We start from the raw sequence: 21,010 nt of genomic DNA, 5'->3' as shown, positions 1-21,010 counted from the left end.
CCACCCAAAGTGAACATCTAAAGTGTTTAAATATTCAGGTGAATCATTAACTGTGATCCATCTTTAAGAACATAAGAAAAGCCTTGCTAGATCAGGCCAAGGGCTCATCTAGCCCAGCTTCCTGTATCTCACAGTGGCCCACCAATGCCTCAGGGAGCACCCAAGACAATAAGATGCCTGTATCAAGTTGCTACTCTCATGCACCTGGGATTCAGACATTAGTTTTTAGAGGTAGCCTGAACAGCTAATAATGCCATTGTACAAATGGATGGTAAGGTCACACCTGGAGTGTTGCGCCCAGATCTGGTTGCCACATCTCAAAAAGGAAATAGTGGAAATGGAAAAGGTGCAAAAGAGAGCGACTAAGATGATTACTGGGTTGGGGCACCTTCCCTATGAGGAAAGGCTACGATGATTGGGCCTCTTCAGCCTAGAAAAGAGACACCTGAGGGGGGACATGACTGAGACATACAAATTTATGCATGGGAAGGATAAAGTGGATAGAGATGCTCTTTACACTCTCACATAACACCAGAACCAGGGGACATCCACTAAAATTGAGTGTTGGGAGAGTTAGGACAGACAAAAGAAAATATTTCTTTACTCAGCGTGTGGTTGGTCTGTGGAACTCCTTACCACAGGATGTGGTGATGGCATCTGGCCTGGACGCCTTTAAAAGGGAATTGGACAAGTCTCTGGAGGAAAAATCCATTATGGGTTACAAGCCATGATGTGTATGTACAACCTCCTGATTTTAGAAATGGGCTACGTCAGAATGCCAGATGCCAGGGAGGGCACCAGAATGAGGTCTCTTGTTATCTGGTGTGCTCCCTGGGGCATTTGGTGGGCCACTGTGAGATACAGGAAGCTGGACTAGATGGGCCTATGGCCTGATCCAGTGGGGCTGTTCTTATGCTGTATATAATCATCACAGCTTATAACTTGTGATGGACCTTTCTTCCACAGAATCTGTCCAATTCTTCTGGCCACGGTGCCAGAAGATTGGAGGATAGCAAATGCCACGCCTATTTTTAAAAAGGGAAAGAGGGGGGACCCGGGAAACTATAGGCCGGTCAGCCTAACATCCATACCGGGTAAGATGGTAGAATGCCTCATCAAAGATAGGATCTCAAAACACATAGACGAACAGGCCTTGCTGAGGGAGAGTCAGCATGGCTTCTGTAAGGGTCTTGCCTCACAAACCTTATAGAATTCTTTGAAAAGGTCAACAGGCATGTGGATGTGGGAGAACCCGTGGACATTATATATCTGGACTTTCAGAAGGCGTTTGACACGGTCCCTCACCAAAGGCTACTGAAAAAACTCCACAGTCAGGGAATTAGAGGACAGGTCCTCTCATGGATTGAGAACTGGTTGGAGGCCAGGAAGCAGAGAGTGGGTGTCAATGGGCAATTTTCACAATGGAGAGAGGTGAAAAGCGGTGTGCCCCAAGGATCTGTCCTGGGACCGGTGCTTTTCAACCTCTTCATAAATGACCTGGAGACAGGGGTTAGCAGTGAAGTGGCTAAGTTTGCAGACGACAACAAACATTTCCGAGTGGTGAAGACCAGAAGTGATTGTGAGGAGCTCCAGAAGGATCTCTCCAGACTGGCAGAATGGGCAACAAAACGGCAGATGCGCTTCAATGTCAGTAAGTGTAAAGTCATGCACATTGGGGCAAAAAATCAAAACTTTAGATATAGACTGATGGGTTCTGAGCTGTCTGTGACAGATCAGGAGAGAGATCTTGGGGTGGTGGTGGACAGGTCGATGAAAGTATCGACCCAATGTGCGGCAGCAGTGAAGAAGGCCAATTCTATGCTTGGGATCATTAGGAAGGGTATTGAGAACAAAACGGCTAGTATTATAATGCCGTTGTACAAATCTATGGTAAGGCCACACCTGGAGTATTGTGTCCAGTTCTGGTCACTGCATCTCAAAAAAGACATAGTGGAAATGGAAAAGGTGCAAAAGAGAGCGACTAAGATGATTACCGGGCTGGGGCACCTTCCTTATGAGGAAAGGCTATGGCGTTTGCGCCTCTTCAGCCTAGAAAAGAGACGCCTGAGGGGGGACATGATTGAGACATACAAAATTATGCAGGGGATGGCCAGAGTGGCTAGGGAGATGCTCTTTACACTCTCACATAATACCAGAACCAGGGGACATCCACTAAAATTGAGTGTTGGGCGGGTTAGGACAGACAAAAGAAAATATTTCTTTACTCAGCGTGTGGTCGGTCTGTGGAACTCCTTGCCACAGGATATGGTGATGGCGTCTAGCCTAGATGCCTTTAAAAGGGAATTGGACAAGTTTCTGGAGGAAAAATCCATTATGGGGTACAAGCCATGATGTGTATGCGCAACCTCCTGATTTTAGAAATGGGTTATGTCAGAATGCCAGATGCAAGGGAGGGCACAAGGATGAGGTTTCCTGTTATCTGGTGTGCTCCCTGGGGCATTTGGTGGGCCGCTGTGAGATATAGGAAGCTGGACTAGATGGGCCTATGGCCTGATCCAGTGGGGCTGTTCTTATGTTCTTATGTTCCTTTTTAAAAGGCATCTAGGTCAGGTGCCATCACCATATACTATGGAAAGCAGTTCCACAGATTAATTACATGCTGGGTAAATTTTAAAGAAACATATTGTTAAATCAGAAGTGTGTCTTTTTTTATTTTTCTAGCTATCCAGTTTCTAGTTTGCTATAAGCCAAAAGATTATTTCAGTCTGGTATGCACTAAGCCCAATTAACATATATTTCACACAGAAATTCTACCCATTGTTATCTGCTGGAGCAGGGGTAAGAAACAATCTCCTGAAACCATCCCCTAATAAGCACAATTTAAGGTTTAATTCAATGTGTACCCATTTTGGGGTGCCAGGCATGTCCACATTGTGACTATTTTACTCTTAAGGGGAGGCAAGCACCTTTATTATTCCATGTTCTGTAGCCACCACCTAATCTAGGACACTCCTGTACTGGCAGCATGCTTTTTGTGTCTATTTTATGTTTGCAGAACACAATTTTTTCTTGTTTTGAATTTCTCAAGTATTGCCTTAGGGATTCTGCTACTTTAAACTCAACATAAGCTTACATAAGCCTCTAGGTTCCTAGGCGATCTAGATATTATTCAATAAGAAGGCAGACGTGTTTTGGTTGCACCATCTTTTGTTAAACCATGCAGTGTAAATTCCAGGTATTCCTGTTTATGTAACTTTACATGGATGTGTGTGGCAAAATATGAGTCAACATTCAAGAGACCTTTACTGGCATAATAATGTGTGGCAAATTATGTGGTGGCCGCCCTCCTCCCTTTAGATGCCGATGTGATGCTTATTAGCCCTCCCAAGTATCTGTGCATTAAAATGCACCTGCAAACCAGTTGTGGGGAGTACACTTGCTCAGGTGCATCAGTCTTTGCCACCGAGAGAGAGAATATGGAAAGATATCCTCTACAAAAAGGAATAAGAAACTTAAAAGCCCAAGGAAAGATTCTGGAAAGCAGTACACAGAGAGAAATCTTAACAGAAATTTAAGCTGCACAGAAAATAAAAGCAAACTACCAAGGCCAAGTGATTAAGAAACTACACAAACATGCACCAACCTGGATGCCTTCCTCAACTCTTCCAGCCATGATCCAAAAGCCTCATTTTCTCTTAAAAGTCCACCCCCATGCTATGCTGCCAACTGCTGATACACAGGCCTACCTTCAATGTACAGTAATTATCTCTATCAAGAAGTGTAAATAAAATGACAGATTGAATTGACCACTCTTCCTTTTGAACACACAAGAGTCAAATATCTACAATAGGATTAACAATTCTACAGAATAGCTTCCAAGAACACAAAATTATGCAAGAACTAGAAGAGACAGCTGATGCCTTCTCCAACAGTGTATTTTTTCTGGATATGAAGTGCAGGGGGGGGGGGGGAAGAGAGCTTTCAGAGCTAAAGGCTGACCAGAAAGCTTCTCAGCTTATCCAGATCTCTTAAGTAACACACTCTGACTCCCATTAAGATTGTTGTCATGATCCATGCTTATTTACTAGCCTTACAGCATCTATGTACCAAATATTTAACATCATCCAAGGAATACTGGGACCAGCGAATATGCTGCTTCAAGCATAACCCAGGCTCTGCCTTAGGGGAGTTGTAACATGGGACATTTTACACTGGAATGTAATTGGCATTAACCCTGAGAGAGGGCACACTGCCAAGATGCACTAATAAGACTGCTCTACATGAGCCCTTTTAGCATTGGCGGGGCCCAAGGCAGCTGTTCAAATTGCACAGATACTGGCCTTGGTGGAGACTGTGCGGGGCACTGGAAAGCAGTTCAAGCACAGGAGCTCTTGAAAAGAGCATCTCTGAGAGAGCCAAGATGACATTTTGCAGGTGAGGTTTAATTATATCAATAGACTCAGAGAGCTGAGCTGTTTCTCCCAAAGTCAGTGAGAATCTTTCTCCATTGGCACAAACAAGGACATAGGTACTATGCTCAAAATTATTTCACAATAAATTCTACCCTAGTCAAACCCAAATTCAACACCACCAGGAAAAGCTGCTTTCTGATTATGCAAATAAAAAAGGTTTATACATGTACTGCTTGCCAAAAGGAAGACCGAGACAAAACCAGGCAGGGCAGCTCCAACTCCTGACAACTAAACATTCTTACCTCCACCCCATTTTGAGACACCGTTCAGGCTTCCAAGCATATTTTTGCAGCTAGACTCATTGACAAATAGAATTTATATATTTTTTTATTTTTTACAAGAAATTCAAAACTGAGGTTTTCAAAGCTGATGACCCGAGTATCCAGGTCCAGCTTTTGCAAAATATGAACAGTCCTGACTATGCTAGAACAAGAATAGTCTTTTCAAAGAAGAAGTTTGGACAGATCACAAGAGGAAACACTGCACAGCCATATTTAGAACGGGATCAGGAAGATTCAGGGGTGGTCTAAAAGCTAGAATAAACTCATTCAGAGGTGAGAGGGAAGGGAAGCCCTGCTCCTTTAACTCCCCCATCTCTGAAATCTGAATGCACCCTTTCACTGTCCCAGGATCTTTATTAGGGAAAGGGGGACATTTAAATACAAATGAACCTGCTGAACTAACTTTACTGCTACCCAAGATGCTGTTTCCGTAAGAAATTTTTTAACAGAATTGAAGGATCCCAGAGAGCTTCCTCCCACTTCCTTTTGTGAAATTTGAGAGTTACAGAGCAAGTTAAATCACTCAGGCAACACTTCTCTCATTCTCTAAGAAACCCATAACTTGAACATTGGAAGTCATTCCCAGGGACATGACTTTTCCCTCCTCTCTTCATCATTAGCCGCCAAGTAGACTTGCATGTGCCTCAACACTAACTGTGGTTAGTTTATCCAGATGCCCTCACATCATCATTATGTGATAAAACCATGATTTCAAGTTCTTGTTGGCAATTAAACCATTTGGCATTAGTGCATGGGCACCTCTAAATGATGGTTAGTGCCAGCAGTGGAAGGGAGGAGATTTTATTCAGAGGGAGAACAGAGGCATACGCTCCTAAAGCTGGTTCCTAAGTTTTCAGTGTTAGGTTTGCACAGGACTAGTGTACTGCAGGTATTTTAATTCACCTGTGTTTATACATACAGACCCAGAAATTGGCAACATTATAAAATTAGTCCATTAAAAAACGCAATATGGGGCTTGAGTAAAAGTTCCCAAGCTGGTCCTGTATGCAAGTTGTTATTATGCATCTTCTATGATAGCCCTCCCCCTTTTTTGCTATGGCCCCTTAAAGAGCTCTTCTCAGGTTCCAGGACCCCCATCAGACAAGGATAAAACATGAGATAAACAAAATCATTTATTATTGAACACCTCTTATTGAACATAAGTCTGTGGTCCCCATCAAATGCGCCAGGGCTCTCCAGGGGGCCATATGGCTCCCGCTGAGAATGACCGTTCTGCAACACACTGGAAAGAGTCTCTCATTAGATTGCACACTGTCTATAAGATTCAATTTCTACCACAATGAATGCCTCACCTGTCAGATGTGCCTCAGAAGGGATGACTTTGCACTTCTTGAAAAATTCATCTGCTAAAGTATCCACCACCAACAGCTTGGTCTCGTCTCCACCAGATCTTATGGCGGTAACGACATCAGAGTGCTGCTTGCCTTCCATGCATAGCCCATTCACCTGCCAGAAGAGCAATGTTCTTTGAGATCACAGACAGGAACAAGTGTTACTAAAAGACAGAATCCTACAGCACAATCCTAAACATGATTACTCAGAAGTAAGGCCCCCATGTTCAATGGGGCTTACTCTCAGGTAAGTATGTACAGGATTGCAGCCTTAGACTCATTAGTCAGAGATCCTAATAGTTGTCAGGCAACATCTGTCAGCGCAGCACCTGCAGGCCTGTACAATGTCGTAAGAATTACATCATCCCTTCCCAAAAGCAACAGGTACCAACTCAATGAACATGGAGCAATTACTGCTAGTTTTGATATTGTTTCAAATGACATTATGCATCCTGGAATACATCCATGTCCGGTTCCTTTCTTTGACAGCATGTATTGCTCCCTAGAGCTTTACCTCATCTGCCATTTCTAGTCATCTGTGTCAACATGGATGGATCTTGATCAACAGGTCTCTGACTTTCCACCTTTGCAAGATTCCTTTCATAACTCCTTCTCCTCAAGAACTCCTTAGTAACTGCCATGAAACCTCAGTATGTTGCTAAGGGTTATGGTACACACGCCTAAAATGCCATTGGAGGATTGATTATGGTGAGCAAATTATGTATCTTTAGCAAAAAGGTAAAACTTGCTCACCATTATAGATCCACATATGGATGGTCTGTGGAGGGTTGTCTAGAAGCATTCACAAGCAATATGTCTATGGAATGACATTGTTTTTCACAATTTGAGTATCATCAATAGAATATACACAGGCAATTACTCCAGACCTCTCTGCTCCATAGTTCTACGATTGTTCCATGCATTCTGCATGAAAACATCCTTAGTGGTAAATCTTACCATAAAGACCATCAAGTCAGAAAATATAAGCAGTTGACTGAAGGAAAGTTGCTGAGTGTTAGGGAGCTCAGAAAACCCCAGAAGTGGATGACTGATCAGGAGCTCAGAACCACTGACATGTGGATCCTGGCAAAAATTCAGGAATGACTAAATTAGTTGTCTGTTATCCCATTTTACTGTAGCAGAGGCTTCAAGGGAGGAAGCAAGAAGAAAGTGTGGCTACAAGTGTCTGCTGCAGATTATTTTTTTATCTTTCAAGCCACCAGGTTTGAGGTCTCTGGGATGCTTGGAAGAACTTCCTTGGAGAACATTTTGACTAAGATCATGAAGACACCAGAGCCAGATCCTGGTTGGTATCTCAAAAGAACAGCATTTTGTATGACACAGCAGAAAGGTAAAGAGGGAATGCGCATAGATTGCAGCTATGGAAGTGAGGCAGACTGTCACAACATGGAGACTAAAGATACACAAATTCTGTCTGGGTTAGAAGTCTAATCTGGTTATCCCACTATTCTTGATCAGACCTTAGGGAACATACCAAGTATTCAAATCTATTTTCAACGTGCAAGCAAGTTTGAGATTAAGAACTGATTGGGTCACAGAAATAGACCTTGGTTCAAGAGAAACAAAAACATTCTTACTGGGTGTGGACATGTCACTCACACTGCAGCTTCTGAAGTCTCTTACATTTAATTGCAACTTGAGAGTAAAGGATACCTGCTTTAAGATTAAGGGGGCTGCCTTACACCAAGTCAGGCTCATCACAGCCAACACTGACAGGCAGTGGCTCAAGGACTTCAGGCAGGAATTTTTTTCAGCCCTACAAGGAGACTGAACCTGGGACCTTCTGTATGGCAAGCAGGTGCTCTAACACTGAGCCACAGCCCTTCCCCTCTTAGGCTCTTACATTACACTTTGCTAGGAGCATACTAGAAGCTGGGCTGCTCTCAGTACATTCTCAGAACTGCAAGCACTCTGTGGTTTAACATACTGACACAGTTGTCCAGTTTACTTTCCCTGCAGCAGGATTGTGAGCTGAAGCAAGAGAAGCCTAGCCTGAGGACAAGAGGATTTTGCGAGCGAACTAGTTCTTCACATATCCTCCTCTGACCTGAATACACAGATGCACATCCAAGGAAAACTCACCAGTATGTGAGACCGTGCAGACTCTGTGATCACTCAAGTGTTTACAGAAGGTATGACTGATATTGACATCCCTGACTTGGGGCCCACAGAGGGTAAAGTGTGGGGTCCAATAGCTACTGTCAGTGGGGTCAAACCATGGTCACCAAGAGCTACTAACCGTTTCCAGTTCAAACTCTGGGAAAAACCAAGTTGCTGCTGAAGAAGTGCCAAGAGGCAACACGTGAGACCGCTGTAAAGAACATGCTTCGTGTGCATCATTATATTCCACTCTCCCAAGTTGCTCAGGGCAGCATATACTGGAATGGTTCTTCTACCTCCCATTTTATCCTCACCACTACCCTGTGAGGCAGTGTCATCACTGAATGATAACAAATGGCCCAAGGTCATCCAATGAGCTTCTTGACTGAGTGGCGATTTGAATCCAAGTCTCCTGAGTCCTGATTCAACACACTAACCACTACACCACTTGGCTCATAACATTTTAGGGTCTAGACCTGACACCTCCAATTTAAAAGGGCTGAGAAATATCCTTCTCCAAGGCCTGGAATAGCCACTGCCAGCCAGAAGAGACAATACTGGGCTAGTACAAGCCGGCTTCCTTTGTATATAGGCTTCTGCAGGTATGAATGCTGCTCATGCACTTGTGTTCCCATGGAAACATCTTGCATTGTATCATGCTTGCAGTAGAGAACACCTTGTTATGAACAAAGGCAGAGATGTTCGAGAGAGAATAAACTCTTTTCATATACACCGGCATCTGGAGCTGCTGCCCTCCACCCTGTCTTCTACCTCAAGGCAACAGGAGCCACAGTCTCTTCCACAGTGACACTTACCCATGAGGAGCTCCATTTGTGCCTACCCCCATGGTATGGCCATTTATTATTATTATTATTATTATTAACAGTATTTATTTACCGCTTTTCATCTAAAAGTTCACAGCTAAGCACTGTTATCAGCTAAGCACTGTTACAGGCTCCAGTGATGCAAAGAGCCAACACAGAACAGGGGTGGGAAATTGATGAAAAAGGCACATGCTTGGTTTACAGCAAATATGACAGGAGAAAACTTCCTTTTGGCCTCCTTAGTCTGCATACCTGAGCTTGCCAGGCAATCTCAGTTTGTACACAACATCACGTGCCTGGTGCAGGCCAGTAATCCAGCCTGTGTGCATCTCCAGCCACATATACCTGGCGGCTCTGCTTGTACAATCCTGTGCAAATCGCTTCAGGAAAATCTGATTTTAATTAGGTTTTGCTGGCTTCTCTGCTAATCCCTGAACAGCTCCAGCGTAAAAGATCTGGCTGTAATTGGTGCCAGGGCAACTAATACATTTGTCCTCCCCTAGTTCAGCAGTTCACAGGCTTTTAGTGAAGTGACTCAATAATGGAATTCTGTATGGATCTGAGTCACAGGACCTGATCCAAAAGCACACTCACCTATAGCTCCTCAATCCACAGTGGATCCATTACAATGCTTGGGAATTTTTCCTCTGGGACCCCCTTTAGAAGGAGGTATCCTGTTTTTGATTTGCACCTACAGTACTTACCAGTATCCAAATGGACAGGTTTATAGGGTTTAATTGTAAACAGATGAGCATGATCTGATGCTATAGGGAAGTTCAACTCAACTCCCTTAGTCTCTATCCTTTACTGAAAATAATTGTGTCTAAGTGGATATATACAGGTGGGTTCTCTTTATCCATGGGTTCCAAACCTGTGGATGTGACTCAGCGTAGGTTCCGAACCGACGCTGAAGGGTCTCACTTGACCTCCTGAAAGCGCTTTCCAGTCATGTCCGGGAAGCTTTCTGAAAAAGTGCAGCTAATTTTGCTCTTAGCAACACCTATGACACTCTGTTACCTGTTCAAAGAGTGAAAGATGGAAATCTAGGCAGGCTGACTGGGTCCTGTTGCAATAGAAGTTGCACAACCCAGAAAGGGGAGAAGGCACTTAAGCAGATCCATCCTCAGCCCCGGTGCATCCCATAATGCATACCTCAATAATACGGTCTTGAGGCTGCAATCCTGAAGATTCAGCTGGCGAGTCTGGGTCCACAGCCCGGACATATTGGCCCGGCTTGGTCTTGTCACTGTGAAGGTTGAACCCATAGCCATTGGGGCCCTTCTTCATTTGGCAGAGACGAGGTCGCAACTCATTCTAGAGTAGAAACACAAAAGGCATTTAGAAGTTACCATACTTTACAGTTAGCTCCCTACCAATTTGGTTTCAGCTGCATGAGTCAGCACCTGTTTCAGAAGCAAATGCTACCGCAGGATAGGCCTTGGTATCAGTAGCTGTCCATTCTGGTCTGGATGGACAGGATTGTACTCCTTGATAGGCCTGTCTAACCTGGGGCATGCTCAAACACATTGGGAAGCATCTCTGAATTTTGCAGGCCTCAGCTGTCTATGATTGCTGGATAGCCACCTATCCACCCAACACAGGAGATCAGAAAACGGTAAACAGTAAACCATGCATGTCTTTAGTCTTCTCTCTTATATTATGAAATACCTCTCACTATGAGCACATGTTAATATTTATCAGAGGAGGCAGAACATCCACTCACATAACAGTCTATTGTAACTGCAAGTTCATGTGTGTACATGCACAAGCTACAATTCTGAAACAGCACAATGTAGTCATGCACAGAATTCAGCTAAAGTAGGTTTCTAGTCTCTACAGGTGTGAAAACATACTTGGAAGCATGTGGACAATGCCTAATGAAATCTGAGAAGCCAGTGAGGTGGCCGAAACAGGCTTTTAGCATGGGGCAGAGGGGAAAAGCGGGGTTTCAGTGCCTTTCTCCCTTCCACAACTAGTAAAGTCAGATCATGCAATTATGTGTCTACTCTGAAGGACATTTGACAGGGTTCCATGGGACTTGCTCTCCAATAACTATGCATTAGGATTATGTAAAATGGTTCGTTACTTTCATATCCCTCCTTTCAAAGCAGCATACATACTACTGGCTAGACTTGGGCTGCTTGCTATACCACATGCTCTCAGAGCAGGCCCTAAGAAGAGAAACATTTCTGTTTAATTGTACAAAAGACTATATACATTTGCTCAATTTTCTCAGGTCACAAGTCCGTTCTTGGCATAGAGTGCTAAGCAGGAGGTGAGTGGGAAGAAACCAGACCAATCCCCAGCATGCACTGCAAGAACCTGCAATATGGAGGATACATCCCATCTAAAGATACGAGGAAGGTTTATAAGATAGTCACGTAAAGACACACATGCTGATGCAAGCGAGCAGGGAGTTTAGATATTCCCAAGATTAACATTACACTCTGTCATCCATATGGACAACTCTTAGTCATGACACTTGTATACTTGTAGCCGAGTTGCTAAGGCTGAGGACTAAGTGAAGTGCTTGGGATTTGATAACATCTACAAGTGCACAGTTCTAACACTCTAACCTTTGCTGCATTTCCTCCCCCTCTGTGTCATCAGCAGGGCAGCCAGTCTCATGTTTCTTCCTTGAGTCAACACAGCTGGGTTGTGACATGTCTTTAAGAAAACACTGTGACAGCATATTGGCAGAAGAGGAGCTGGCACACCCAGCAGCCTTTGGAATGTCACCCTCTGCAGATACTGAAACCAAGCAAATGGCAGAGCCACACAAGTTTCTTTGGGAAACACATATCCAGTAATTGCACCACATCCTGTTGTCGCACAGCACTATGTCCAAATCCACCTGGAGACATCTCTCCTAGCAAAGACAACCTGGTTCAAGTGCGCCAATTTCTGTTAACTCACATGGTGCCTCCCAAGCATACTTTGATCTCATTCTCGTAAATAATTAGAAGCTCACCCAACTAGGTTGCCTTTTTCCTTCTCTTAAGAGCTCAGTAGAATCTACCAGGTCTCAACTGCAACCCACCTTACTCCCCACTTGGCTTGCCTCACTCACTGCCATTATAAAACATACTCCATTATGGAGTTCTAAAGAAAAAACATTTTGCATATCTGGTTTGGGCTGAGACTTGCTGAAATGTCCCAAATACTCTTTTTGCAAGGAGATGCCCCAGATGAAGTGGTCCTTGTAGTGTGTCTGCATGGAGCTTCAGAAACCAGCAGAAAGGAAAAACACTAGACAGTTTGATAATTTCCTTCTTTGTATCTGTATACCACAAAATGCTCCTTTTTTCTCTTTCCTTCAACAGTCTCCTTTCTCCCACCTCTCCTTCTCTGCTCCCCACAACTTCCTTGCCTCCACTTCTGAGAAGGCTGGAAGAAAAGAGTGCACATGAGCTGATAAGAAAAGCACATGATTTACATTTATCACATTGGCTTTGGGGAGGATATTTTAGTGGATAGGAAAATAAGTCATTTGCATTGAAGACAATATGTTTTGTACCAGTTCCTTTGTTTGCCTCATTGGGAACTTTAGTGATGAGATCAACAATTGTAGCTTTTGACATTGCCAAGTATAACAAGAACATAGAGGTTTGTATTAAACTTTGGGAGGCAGCTCCTTTATAAAGACCACTCCCAGGACTACAGCAGAGCTAACAGGCATGTGTAGTGCAGCACCCACCAAACACACCTGAGATGTAGCTCTTCTTAAAAAAAATGAATACTACAGGTGAAATTTCCCCCAGAACAGGGCTGAAAATCATGCTTAGAAGGTAAATAGGGAGCTCAGTATCCTCCTCTTTACCTACAGTGGTACAGTTCAGAATTCTACCACTCATTCCTGTCTAGCACACCAACTGGCTCTAAGAATATACATAATCACAGTTTTGTTGACAGAAGCCATTGCATTTATTTCACTCCAATGCCTCTGAACAAAGCACCTAAAATAGTCCAAACTCGACCCAATCATGCAATCTACTGGTATCATACCGCATCAAGTTCAAGCTACCTGAAGAAATGCAGAGGCAGAGAAGTGGAAGGGTATACTCCAGAAAGATGACCTCTGTGGAATTTATGAATAAATGCAGTCATTGCACCACAGCCCCTGAATAACTCAGTCCTAACAACGGACCTGCACGGCATGGTGGCAGGGATATCCACAGCATGAATGGGATGAATTGCAGGAGAAAATATATGAAGCAGGGAGGGGGAGAGAAGGGAAACCTGCAGAGGAAGTTGCCCAACTTCAGCTGTGTCTCGGAATGTACCCACTAGTGCCACGTTTACATTAGTGAGGATTTAAACACACCCCTGTAGAAACTGTAGTTCTAAAGAACATTAATAAAAAAAGAGGAAAATAAAGGATCAAAGATCCCCAAGGCAAGCAGATCGCAAGTATCTCTGCATATTTTAGCAAAGTCCTTGCTTTATACTGAACACACTTGCAAAAGTATTGCGCATACTCCAAAGTTGCAGGTTCATGCTCAACTCTGTCAAATAGGCCACTAGGTTTCTTATTTTACAAGGGAGAAACTGTGGCAGAGAACACGTTAGAGTAACAATTTTCAGCCTTTTCCATCTCATGCACATTGATGCTAAAATTGTCAAGGTACACTACCAGTATTTTGACTACTGACAAGGCACACTATGCTGTTGGTGGGAGGCTCACATCCCCCAACAGCCCTACTAATAATGAAACAACCGTCCGCCAAACTCCCACAACACACCTGCAGACCATTTGCAGCACACCAAAGTGCCACAGCACACTGGCTGAAAATCACTGTGTTAGAGCAACCTGGCTGAGGCCATCCAAGGAGACCATGAGAGTAGAGATTAGAAGATCATCCATTACTTTGAACTACACAGTCACTATGCAGCTCATGACCAGTGTTCCCTAAAATTTTCACAGGTGCAGTGTGGAGCTCTAACAGAACTGTGTGGGGCAGCACCAGAGCACTCGACAATGACATCATCATCATTACCAAGCTGTGGAACACCCCAACAGAAGCTGTGTGGGGCTCCGATTCCAGCTGCATGGCTACGAAGCTGAGAGGAAACAATAACTATGATTTCTATCATAATCTGGTCTGGGCAATTTTGTTCATGCATTAAGCCTGTGGTTTTCAAACTCTCAGGGAGTTTGAAACCCACAGTAAGTCCTTGCAGGGGCGGGAGGGGAGGCGGCAGGGGCAAGGCAGCGGTGCGATCCCCAGGATCGCATTGCTCAGGGGGCTGCAGGGAGTGAGGTGCACCCTCCAGTGCCTGCAGCAGCTGTCCCTGGTGTGGGGAGCCGTGCACAAGCACCTGCAGGGCTCCCCAGGTCAGGGAAAGGAGAGTGGAGGGATCACGCTCTGCCTCCGCAAAACCAGAAGCGGAGTGCAATCTCTCCACTCTCCCTTTCCCAGACCTGGGGAGCCCTGCAGGCACTTGCAGAAGGCTGCTGCAGGGACTGGAGGGTGCACCCCGGTCCCTGCAGTCCTGTCAGAAGGGAAAGTGCAGCAATCGCGCTCCACTTCCCTGACCGTGATCGCCCCACTAGCACTTTCCCTGACCTGGGGAGCCCTGCCAAAGCTCTTGCAGGGCCCCCCGCACCCCCACGAGGCTGCAGGAGGCTTGGGCAAGTGTACCCAAGCCCCTGCAGCCCCCCTGAGCAGTGCGATCCTGGGGAACGTGCCGTTGCCTCCTCCCTGCCTCCTGGTTGCCCCCGCCCCTTGAGGGGAAAGGGACCAGGACCCTCAGGCTGGGGCGTCACGATGCCCCAGTTTGAATACCACTGCATTAAGCAATCACAGAAGCAAGTCAGTACCCTGGCAGTGCAGCTACCAATTGCAGATTCTCTGCCAATAATCCATAGAGATGCTGGCTTTCTCAAAACAAAGGCTGAGGAACCTCCTAGCAGAACTCTAATCTAACAGGGAGGAGTGGAATGAAAACAGGGGGTGAGTACAGGGTGACAACCAACAAAGGGAAGAACATCTGTAGATTGAACTTAGCTCTGCTTAAGGGCAGCATACGGCTTCCAAGCCATTGTTCTATGAAGGCGGCAGGCGTGTTGTGTCCTGAGCCAGATTCTCCAAGCCAAAACCCTACAAGAGCCAACATGTCAAGAAACCAAGTCATTTTGAACTGGAAGCACTCCAGTTCAACACTGAACTGGAGAGACAACTGTGTGTACAGTTCTCAGATTAGCTCAAAAATGAAGATCACGGCCTATATCTTGCAGCCACAACTCTTACCTGTAGAACTGATCATGCTACCATTTGCATTCTCAGAATTCCAGAATCAGCTGCAGAGGATGGGAGGGGAGGAGGAGAAGTAGCAGTATGTAGCAGAGAAATTATTGCCTCCAATTTTGGGAGGCAACAAACCTCCTCTAGAGCATTCAACTGTATTCCCAAGTTAAGTATTTCTCCGCAGCCAGAGTTCAGATTTAAGTAATACAGGCAAATGTGGAAATGCTTAAGTGTGCCATTGGGGGCCTCTACCACCGTATCTCATCCCCAACCATGATTCTTCAATGGAGGAATGAAGCAAAATATGATATCAGTCCACAGTTGGCACCTTCTAACTCCCAGCAATATTAGTCATAACTAATATGGGCAGGGCTCAACCTACCAATATTCCATTCCTTCTCACACAACATGCGTTCCAAGGCATAGGAAGGCCACATCTCTGTATTATTCCACACAACTAGTTTGCATCATATGATTCCATCTAAGTCAGGAATAGGTCTGCACGCACACTAGTTGCTTTGTTTTTTTAAGAACAACCTTGCCCTGTGACTATTTGCAAAAGGGAAGTGGGAAGAAAACACTGGAAGACCAGGGGGGAAAAAGTCAAGACCAGCATCCAGTGTAGAATGCTGGTTTACCTGGTTTGATTTTCTGCATAACCAGGAAGCCAAAGCCCAATTCACACAATAATGTGGCCCAGGGCAATGACCAGAAATGGCTACATATGTCTGTACCTTTCTGTTTTTGGTCTTATGTAGCTGCTGCCACATGAATTAACCCATTTTTGCCCACCCCCCAGGTGTACACATTTAGTCCCTGTTGCATACATCCAACATTGGGCAGAAATGGCCAAAAGCCTTTTTTTGCATGCTAGAGTTCTAAAAATGCCTGCTTTCAAACACGTGTGACAATGAGCAAGTTTTTAATACTTTGTGCATGGCAGTGGCTGCACAAAGGAATTTCAAACAGCACTGCATGACTAATGTCCATGGAGTCAATGGTGCTGGCCTTTATTTGACTAGTCTCCAAGGAAGATGAACTGATGAAGAAAACTTGCAAGCTTCTGCCTTGAGGCCTACTGAAGTCTTAATAAAAAGAGTCCTTATGCTGTGCAAGGGGTGTAGTGAACAATCACCATTGGAAAGATTAATGCTTATAATGGATAACAACCCAACTATAAATCCCTAACAAAAGTGCAGTTTGCCACTCAATAATCCCCATGTTTGTCTTCTGGGTTACCCGCTATGTGTTTTTTCCTGCAGAGTTACTGCATCTCTGCCCCATCTCACCCTCTTCAAAAGAGCAATTTTTAATTATCAGAATGAAAACTCACATTACATGTACATCTAGTAAGATAATGTTCACAGAATCCTACACACAAACAAGGAGAACTTTAATACAAGCCTTCAGATGGATACTTTTCTCAAAAGCAAAAACCTGAAAATGTTTATCCATCATTATATCTGGCACTGAGACATCACTTTCCATTGTTCTGAACTTGCTTGAGAAACATATATGAATATTAGATTGTATATGAACACAGGAAGTGGTCTTACACTATCCATTGTGCTCACTAGGTATTGGCAACCTTCAGTCTCGAAAGACTATGGTATCGCGCTCTGAAAGGTGGTTCTGGCACAGCGTCTAGTGTGGCTAAAAAGGCCAATCCGGGAGTGACAATCCCTTCCACACCGGGAGCAAGTGCAGTCTGTCCCTGGTCTGTCTCCCTGGCTATGGGCCTTCCTTCTTTGCCTCTTAGCCTCAGACTGTTGGCAAAGTGTCTCTTCAAACTGGGAAAGGCCATGCTGCACAGCCTGCCTCCAAGCGGGCCGCTCAGAGGCCAGGGTTTCCCACTTGTTGAGGTCCATCCCTAAGGCCTTCAGATCCCTCTTGCAGATGTCCTTGTATCGCAGCTGTGGTCTACCTGTAGGGCGCTTTCCTTGCACGAGTTCTCCATAGAGGAGATCCTTTGGGATCCGGCCATCATCCATTCTCACGACATGACCAAGCCAACGCAGGCGTCTCTGTTTCAGCAGTGAATACATGCTAGGGATTCCAGCACGTTCCAGGACTGTGTTGTTTGGAACTTTGTCCTGCCAGGTGATGCCGAGGATGCGTCGGAGGCAGCGCATGTGGAAAGCGCTCAGTTTCCTCTCCTGTTGTGAGCGAAGAGTCCATGACTCGCTGCAGTACAGAAGTGTACTCAGGACGCAAGCTCTGTAGACCTGGATCTTGGTATGTTCCGTCAGCTTCTTGTTGGACCAGACTCTCTTTGTGAGTCTGGAAAACGTGGTAGCTGCTTTACCGATGCGCTTGTTTAGCTCAGTATCGAGAGAATGAGTGTCGGAGATCGTTGAGCCAAGGTACACAAAGTCATGGACAACCTCCAGTTCATGCTCAGAGATTGTAATGCAGGGAGGTGAGTCCACATCCTGAACCATGACCTGTGTTTTCTTCAGGCTGATTGTCAGTCCAAAATCTTGGCAGGCCTTGCTAAAACGATCCATGAGCTGCTGGAGATCTTTGGCAGAGTGGGTAGTGACAGCTGCATCGTCGGCAAAGAGGAAGTCACGCAGACATTTCAGCTGGACTTTGGATTTTGCTCTCAGTCTGGAGAGGTTGAAGAGCTTTCCGTCTGATCTGGTCCGGAGATAGATGCCTTCTGTTGCAGTTCCAAAGGCCTGCTTCAGCAGGACAGCGAAGAAAATCCCAAACAAGGTTGGTGCAAGAACACAGCCCTGCTTCACTCCGCTTCGGATGTCAAAAGGGTCTGATGTGGAGCCATCGAAGACAACAGTGCCCTTCATGTCCTTGTGGAAAGATCTGATGATGCTGAGGAGCCTGGGTGGACATCCAATCTTGGGGAGAATCTTGAAGAGGCCGTCTCTGCTGACCAGGTCGAAAGCCTTTGTGAGATCTATGAAGGCTATAAAGAGTGGCTGTCGTTGTTCCCTGCATTTCTCCTGCAGTTGTCTAAGGGAGAATACCATATCAGTGGTGGACCTGTTGGCTCGGAATCCACACTGCGATTCTGGATAGACGCTCTCTGCAAGTACCTGGAGCCTCTTTAGTACAACTCGGGCAAACAGCTTTCCTACAACACTAAGGAGAGAGATGCCGCGGTAGTTGTTGCAGTCACCCCTGTCGTCTTCACTATTGCCATAGCTCTTTAGGGTTTCAGAACCTTTCCGAACCCTACCTGGAGATGCCAGGGGTTGAAACTGGGACCTTCCAAATATAACTCAGTTGTAGAGCACTTGCTTCACAGCACCATAACTTCCTTCTGAAACAGTTAGTGCTGAACACAGTCAAGGTTGCATCTTATGCATGGGTTGGGTTCTGAAGTCAGTGCATATGGAAAAAAAATCACATGTGGTCCAAATGATCCTTAAAGAAAAAATACATATTGTCTTGTTACAAAATAAAAATCACACTACGAGACATATGCAGGAACTGAGGCAAATGAAGGAAAAGCAGATTCATTCTCCCATCTCACTCACTCTGGGGCATGTAAGTGGAATTGCTGGCAGAATCATCCACATTAAACTTCCTCTCTTTTTTGTTGCCAAGTGAGTATTACTTGAATTCAAGCAAGTAAAATGGACATATAATGCAACCTAACTGTACTGTCAGAGTAGATGGTAGTGGAACTGCTTCCTGGTCTTCCATCAAGAGACCTCTATTCCCTTTTCTACATTAGGACAGTTATGTTCATATCCCCTGAATTTGGCCTCTGAAAGCCTTAATGGCACTCCTGGGTTAACTAAAAATAAGGTCAGTTTGACAAATTTCACGATTCCTGCACTTTGATGGTGCCTAAAAACCAGAGATGAGCCACTTCAGCCTATGCCACAAACAGGATAGCCCAGCTTATTGGGTTCAAAATGTGTTTGGTTTCTTCTATCATAAATTCTACTTCATACCCCCCATTCACATTTTTTCTTCTTCATGGGGTGTTACTATCTCCTTTCTTCACCAGAATGTTTCATAACAGGTCAAATGGTTCTGGATTGACCTTCTCAACCAACCAACAAGTCTACTTCCTTCTCTGTTGTTCTCTTTTCAGTTCCCGGTACATACTGACTTTTGATTAAATGCTGCTTTAGAAAGCCATGGGTCTGCAAGACAGGTCCTGTTGACAAGGTTTTGCTTCGGGGAGGGATTTCAAGCCAAGTGAGTCACAGTGACTTGTGCAAGTCTGATTCCTGTTAAGGGCTTAAAGGCTGTTTGAGCCCCAGCCATAGAGTACGGTAACATTTCCAGAACAAGTGCCATTCCCTCATTCTGGGAAACCTAAAACTGTACAGCTATCTTCACTGGTCTGCACACACTTTTCAAAAAGGCAGCACTTCAATCAGCTGTATTTGGCCTCATGGCTCAAAGTCAGCTACAAAAAAGCAGGAAAGAAACTGGATGTTGGGGTTGTGAATCCTTACGGCCAAGGACTTGGACCCATTTTTCTTTTTACAGTCAGGTTTATCCAGGATTTTTGTTATCAGAATGACACACAGGCTGCTTGCTACCCAGAAGATATTCAACTGACACCAGATTGATCACAATGCCTGCTCCTCTGTGCCAAGAATACACCTCGTCTATGATTCGTTCAGTAGAAACCGAGCTGGCTCTTTGCCTCTTGCACTAATCTCACCAGAATAATGCAGCACTGTGAGTAATGCACCATGACGGGGGGAAAACACACAAAACACGTTCCTACTGAATTGGCTCTGCAGTAGCAGAACCCAGTTTTCTCCATCTAGTATACAATTGTTCAGCAAGTACCTGCAGCACTCTGGACCAACTTCTGCCTACACCAGCTTCTTCAACCACCATCACCACTATAGTGATTGCAGAGGGGCTCTGTCTTTGCAAATTCCTCTGAACTGCCAAGAGGATGTTCCTGCTTTCAAGGTGTTACAGAGGAAGCATTAACCAACCCTCCTTTCCCCAGTGATCTCAGATTCTGCTTCAGAATGAAGTGCAGCTCACACACCCTGTGAACCCAGGCAACATAAACAAGTCTAAAGAAAGGCTATTTATAGAGAACATTCTGAAGTAGTACTTTTTTTTAAAGTCTGTCTATCTTGCATCCTTGATCACAAAGTAAGAACCTACTTCAACTCAAGTTGTTTAGTCAGTTTTACCAGGACACAAGCCAACCTTTGCAAACATCAGATTGGGGAATGTATTCTTACTAACAGAAACAATTGCCAACATGTACTACAGGGCTTCACACCAATAGCTCCATCTTGCACTGAGATCAACAGGTAAGGAAGGCAACGGGGGGCATAAAACATGGGATGCAAAGAGTGGTGGTGGTAAAATCCTATCAGGAAGGTGAAAAACTGCAATGTCTGCAACACATGGAGCAGTCCATGCAAGGAAACCTCCTTGCATTATTCCAATGTATGAAGCCATAGATAAATCAAGAGAACAGCAATTTATACTTTAGTAGATGAATGTGTGCCTTCTCTGAAGACACTGCTAGAGGTGAGGTCATTGGTCTGCGATAAAAGCCTCTCCAGTGACCCTGGGACTCCTTATCGTGTAAGCTGCTTGGAAAGTGCCTACGCGGGAGTATCACTTTCAGTGTGTGTAACCAAGGATCAATTACAGGTACACACAATATAATAGGAAACTAAGTGATATGCATCATGCCTGCCCAACCTTTCAATGTCAGAGATGTGCAGCTCACCAAGTTATACTTACAAAGGAAAGCATAAATACTGTGAAATGAAATCCCTTAATGCCAAA

The 21,010-nt window shown here is 44.8% G+C and overlaps 1 protein-coding gene across 1 annotated transcript in view; it reads right to left on the bottom strand.

The window, feature by feature from the left end:
- Positions 1-21,010, bottom strand: part of NHERF1 (NHERF family PDZ scaffold protein 1) — a 52,100-nt gene that overhangs the window by 11,538 nt on the left and 19,552 nt on the right. Inside the window, exons 2-3 of the mRNA XM_066615210.1 lie at positions 10,164-10,325; positions 6,028-6,181 (exon numbers count right to left, since the gene is read on the bottom strand). Of these exons, the coding sequence (XP_066471307.1) occupies positions 6,028-6,181; positions 10,164-10,325 (316 nt within the window). The remainder of the gene's footprint in view (positions 1-6,027; positions 6,182-10,163; positions 10,326-21,010) is intronic.

This window comes from Tiliqua scincoides, chromosome 2 (genome assembly GCF_035046505.1).
Source record: "Tiliqua scincoides isolate rTilSci1 chromosome 2, rTilSci1.hap2, whole genome shotgun sequence".
NCBI classification, from domain to species: domain Eukaryota; kingdom Metazoa; phylum Chordata; class Lepidosauria; order Squamata; family Scincidae; genus Tiliqua; species Tiliqua scincoides.
This window is presented reverse-complemented; position numbering and strand designations above follow the sequence as displayed.